At 42.3% G+C, this 6,059-nt stretch overlaps 1 protein-coding gene across 1 annotated transcript; it reads left to right on the forward strand.

Annotated features, from left to right (window-relative positions):
• The first annotated feature begins 325 nt into the window (after window positions 1-325).
• LOC112907838 (asparagine--tRNA ligase, cytoplasmic-like) lies at window positions 326-2,340 on the forward strand. The gene is given in 2 exon segments (XM_025983156.2): window positions 326-694; window positions 909-2,340. Coding segments are annotated over 2 exon segments (1,677 nt in total). The 5' UTR covers window positions 326-353; the 3' UTR covers window positions 2,245-2,340.
• Window positions 2,341-6,059: the final 3,719 nt, after the last annotated feature.

Here is a 6,059-nt window from a genome sequence, read left to right on the forward strand (position 1 = left end):
CTTGACAAATGCTTGGATACTTGGAATGACAACCCCCTGTCTTAGAAGGTGGCCAACTCCATTCTATTCACATTAATCCAAAATCTGTAGCTTCCACTCATTTGGTCCCGTTCTGCTCCATGAGGCCATTCAGCAAGTCTGAATCCTCATCCACATAGCAGTCTTACACATATTTGAAAATATCTTTCAAAGTGTGCCTGGCTGGCTCAGTCAGTAGAACATGTGACTCTTGATCTAGGGTTGTAAGTTCAAGCCCCACATTGGGTGTAGAGATTACTTTTAAAAATGAAATCTTAAAAAAAAAAATAAACAGCTTTCGGTTGCGGTGACAAGGCGGCAGAGTGTTGTGGACGATGTCCTTGGAGGCGACCGGGCCTACCGCGGGGATGGTACTTGCAGAGCTGTATGTCTCGGATCGAGAGGGAAATGATGCTACAGGTGATGGAACCAAGGAGAAGCCTTTTAAAACAGGCCTAAAGGCTTTGATGACAGTGGGAAAAGAACCGTTTCTCACCATTTACATAGATTCCCAGAAAGAAAATGAGAGGTGGGATGTTATGTCTAAATCACAGATGAAGAACAGAAAAAAAATGTGGCACAGAGAACAAATGAAGAGTGAATCCCGGGAAAAGAAAGAGGCAGAAGATAATTTGCGAAGAGAAAAGAACCTGGAAGAAGCAAAGAAGATTATCATTAAAAATGATCCGAGGGATCCCTGGGTGGCGCAGCGGTTTAGCGCCTGCCTTTGGCCCAGGGCGCGATCCTGGAGACCCGGGATCGAATCCCACGTCGGGCTCCCGGTGCATGGAGCCTGCTTCTCCCTCTGCCTGTGTCTCTGCCTCTCTCTCTCTCTCTCTGTGACTATCATAAATAAATAAAAAATTTAAAAAAAAAATTTAAAAAAAAAATAAAAATGATCCGAGTCTCCCAGAGCCAAAATGTGTGAAGATTCATGCACTAGAAGAATACAGAGGCCAAAGAGTAAAGGTGTTTGGCTGGGTCCACAGGCTGCATAGGCAAGGAAAGAATTTAATGTTTCTGGTGTTGTAGGATGGTACAGGCTATCTTCAGTGTGTCTTGTCAGATGATTTGTGTCAGCGTTACAATGGAGTCGTCTTGGCCCCTGAGAGCAGTGTTGCAGTGTATGGGACTCTAAATCTGACCCCAAAGGGCAAGCAGGCCCCTGGGGGCCATGAGCTGAGCTGTGACTTCTGGGAACTGATTGGGCTCGCCCCTGCTGGAGGAGCTGATAACTTGATTAACGAGGAGTCCGACGTGGATGTCCAGCTCAACCACCGACACATGATCCGGGGAGAAAACATGTCCAAGAACCTGAAAGCACGTGCTGTGGTCACCCGGTGCTTTAGAGATCACTTCTTTGATAGGGAGTACTATGAAGTTACTCCTCCAATGTCAGTGCAAACACAAGTAGAAGGAGGGGCTACACTCTTCAAGCTTGACTATTGTGGGGAAGAGGCATTTTTTACTCAGTCCTCACAGCTGTATCTGGAGACCTGCATTCCAGCTCTGGGAGATGTGTTTTGTATCGCACAGTCATACAGGGCAGAACAATCTAGAACACGAAGGCACCTGGCTGAATAAACTCATGTGGAAGCAGAGTATCCTTTCCTGACCTTTGAGGAGCTTCTGAACCGATTGGAGGACTTGGTTTGTGACGTGGTTGATAGAGTCTTGAAATCACCTGCAGGAAGCATAGTGCATGACCTTAGCCCGAACTTCAAGCCTCCCAAACGACCTTTTAAGCAGATGAACTATTCAGATGCTATTGTGTGGCTGAAAGAACACAAAATAAAGAAAGAAGATGGAACCTTCTATGAATTTGGAGAGGACACCCCAGAAGCTCCTGAGAGACTGATGACGGACTCCATTAATGAGCCCATCTTGCTCTGTCGATTTCCTGTAGAGATCAAGTCCTTCTATATGCAGCGATGTCCCGAGGATTCCCGCCTTACGGAATCTGTTGACGTGTTGATGCCCAATGTTGGTGAGATTGTGGGAGGCTCAATGCGTATCTGGGATAGTGAGGAAATACTGGCAGGTTATAAAAGGGAAGGAATTGACCCCACTCCCTATTACTGGTACACAGATCAGAGAAAATATGGCACATGTCCTCATGGAGGATATGGCTTGGGCTTGGAATGATTCTTGACCTGGATTCTGAATAGGTATCACATCCGAGACGTATGCTTATACCCAAGATTTGTCCAGCGTTGCAAGCCATAACTGATTCCTCCAGAAGCATTAAGGAAAGAAGATAGTTTATGAAAGGAACAGACTGCCTCTTAAAAAACAAAAAAAACGAAAGCCAAAATATTCCCTTTTTTATTCCACTGCTGTATGTATATATCCATCTCTTTTTTTCCCTACAAAAAGCAGTCAAAATCATGTGACTATCAAATGACATCGGTGTTGTCATTTTAAGAAACACTATCCATCACAAAGCTTGGGGGAAATATCTACATGCCATGTTACACTACAGTTGTAAGTCCATATCATGCTCTCATCCAATTATGGGATTTAATTTTTGCCTCATATATAATTAAACAGATTTTAATTATGGTTTAAGACATTCCAGTAACTTAATCTTTCCGTCCTGTTAAGTGTAACTGGAATTCTTTATATGATTTTGTTGTATGAGTGAGTTAGAACAAAGATCTTGAGGAAAAATTGATAATGTGTAAAAATCTGCTGATATTAGAACACTATAATTCATTGATACTGGAATCAAAAACAGTTTTGCATTGGTTATTAATCTTTTCTAATCTGTAGAGCTGCTTATAGTTCTAAACCATACAAATTGATGTGGAGGAAGCTGTAAAAAATGAGAATTTTGCGTTAAACAATTTGAAATAACAGCAAATTCTTTGTTGTTCCTTGCTTTAGTTTAAGTTAAAGAGGCAGAGTGATCTTCTCGCTTTCCTGATAGTCTCTAAGTAATTAAGAATAAATAAGTTCCAAAAGAATTTGCAGCTGGAATCTTAATGACAACTGTATGTGGCCATTTGAGTCTCCCCACACTGTGACTCTAGATCTAATCTGTGCTACTGTATTAACTCCTAGTAGGAATAGCTTCATTTCAGATTTGGTACATTTTTCTCCCCAGATGCATGTCATGTGTTCTCAATAGGCTATATTCCCAGCAATCAATAAATGGACACACATGAAAACTAAAAACAAACAAACAAACAAAAAATACAGCTTTCATGCCACCGATGTTATGTCTTCTCAAGGCTGAACTTCTCTAGTTTCTTCAAGTGTTGTGTTCCTCCTATGATAGTGGAGGCACTTAATAAACAAACATTCATGGGATTAATGAACAAGTGGTTGCTTGTCTTTGAATATACTGTTTTTTACTACATCATTTTAAAAATTAATATTTCTGGAGTGCTTACTATGTGATACTTCATTTAATCTTCACAATAACCTTATTATTATTTCTATTTTACAATTGAGAAAACTGAGACATTGAGTGTTTAAGTAACAGTCAAAAGGAACAAAACTGGAATGTGAAGTAGGGCAGTGTGACACTCAAGCTCATATTACACTCATATGCATTCTTAAAAGTGTTACTCAGAGTGTGTCAACTGTACTCAAATGAAAAAATTTTTAAGTGTTGCTTACAAATGAACACTAATGCCTTACGTACAGCAGAGAGTAAAGTATGACTATCATCTACTTCTTAGACATTATATTTCCATTACTGTGGTCCTGCATCAACTGAATATTGGGTGGAAGGGGGGAAATTAATATTATTGGCTTTACATTAAACTTATTTATTTATTTATTTATTTATTTTTATTTGAGAGCAAGAGAGAGAAAAAAAGAGAGCAGACACAGAGGGATAGGGAGAGGCAGACTCCCCACTGAGCAGACAGCCCCATGTGGGGCTCCATCCCAGGACCCCAGGATCATGTCCTGAGCCAAAGGCAGACACTTAACCAACTGAGCCATCCAGGTGCCCCAAGCTCACTCTTTTAAAGTTACAGCATTTTGGGGTGCCTGGCTGATTCAGTTGATGGAACGTCTGCTTGATCTTGGAGTTGTTGAGATTAAGCCCCAAGTTGGCTGTACAGATTACTTAAAAGAAAAATAAAGTGATACCATGGGGCGTCTCGGTGGCTCAGTTGGTTGAGTGTCCTACTCTTGATTTCAGGTCATGATCTCACAGTCATTGGATCGAGCCACACTTCTGGCTCCATGCACAGTGCAGAGTCTGCTTGTTCCTCTCCCTCTGCTCCTCCCCACACTTGCTCTCACTCTCTCTCTCCCTCTAAAATAAATAAATAAGTACAATCTAAAAAAAAAAGTGATAGCATTCTCAACCTGTATTCATGTAGTTGGTTGTCCAAACTCAAGTATATGACCTTATATATATTTTCTTAAAGATTTTATTTATTTATTTATGAGAGACAAACAGAGAGAGGCAGAGACATACGCAGAGGGAGAAGCAGGCTCTCTGTGGGGAAGCCCAATGTGGGACTTGACCCCAGGACCTGGGATCATGACCTGAGCCAAAGGCAGACACTCGACCACTGAGCCATCCAGGTGCCCCATATAACCTTATATTTTATACCTGTGAAGTTTCATCTTTCTTGATTCAGTCAAACTTATCCAGATGTCTTTGAGTTCTGGTCTTGCTGTCTAACAGACTTACCAGTCCTCCACATTCACATCTAATGAAACACAAATGAATTGATCATGCTCTATTTTCTTGAGAAGTCTGATGAACGGGGGAAGGATGCAGAAAGAGCCCTGTGGCAAACCACTAGAAACTTCCTTTACAAGTGCCATCATTTCATTTCTCAGCACCCTTTGAGCATAATAAATTCAATCAGCTGCCAATTCATCAAATTGTTTAAACAACCAGCTCATTCCATAGCAGATTATTCACAATAGCCAAAAGTTGGAAACAACACTAATGTCCATCAACAGATGAATGGATAAGCAAAGTGTGGCACATACATCTGAGTCTTTTTAGTAAATTAATTAATTTGAGAGAGAGAGAGAGCATGAGTGAGGGGGGGCCTAGGCAGAGGGTGAGAAGCAGACTCCCTGCTGAGCAGCAAGCCTGACTCAGGGCTCAATCCCAGGACCCTGAGATCATGACGAGAGCTGAAATCAAAAGTTAGAGGCTTAACAGCCTGAGCCACCCAGAGGCCCCTCACTTTTTTGCCCACGGGTTTTTGTGATTGCAGACTGCCAGCTCCTCAGTCATCCCTGCTCCATCCACCACCACCCCCACCCCCACAACACCATCAGAACTCTGGATAAGTGGGTCCTCTGGAGCTGCAGCTGTGTGAGTGTAGGGCTGCTACTTAGTCCCCTGCAACTGGTCCCCAGTGCAGTGCTCGCACACAGGCCTGACCCCTGCAGTGTGTACCTACCTACCCCCAGCCCTTCTGCCAACACAGACTTCTATGACCATGTACGTGCCATTATGGAAAATACTACGGCAGTTTCTCAAAAAATTAAAAGCAAAACTATCATATGAGCCAACAGTTCTGCTTTGGTGTAGGTATCTGAAGGACACAAAATCACTATCTCAAAGAGCTGTCATCTGCACTCCCCTGTTCACTGCAGCATTATTTACAATGGCCAAGACATGGAAACAATCTAGGTGTTCATTGCTGGTTGAATGAATGAAGAAATATATGCATACACACATTCACACACACAATGGAGTATTATTCAGCCATTAAAAAAAGGAAGGAAATCGCGGTGCCTGGGTGGCTCAGTTGAATGAACATCTGACTATTGGTTTTGGCTCAGGTCATGATCTCAAGGTCCTGGGATCCAGCCCACCTCTGGTTCTGCACTCCGCAGGGAGTCTGCTTCTCCTTCTCCCCTGCCCCTCCCCTCACTCACACGTTCTCCCCCTCTCTCTGTCTCTCAAATAAATAAATAAATCTCTTTTTAAAATAAGGAAATAGGGTCGGGGAGAAAAATAAGGAAATCCTGCCATTTCCAACAACAGGGCTGGATTTTAAGGGTATTATGCTAAGTAAAAGAAGTCATACAGAGAAAGACAAATACTAATA

The sequence above is a fragment of the Vulpes vulpes genome, chromosome X (assembly GCF_048418805.1).
Source record: "Vulpes vulpes isolate BD-2025 chromosome X, VulVul3, whole genome shotgun sequence".
Taxonomy (NCBI): domain Eukaryota; kingdom Metazoa; phylum Chordata; class Mammalia; order Carnivora; family Canidae; genus Vulpes; species Vulpes vulpes.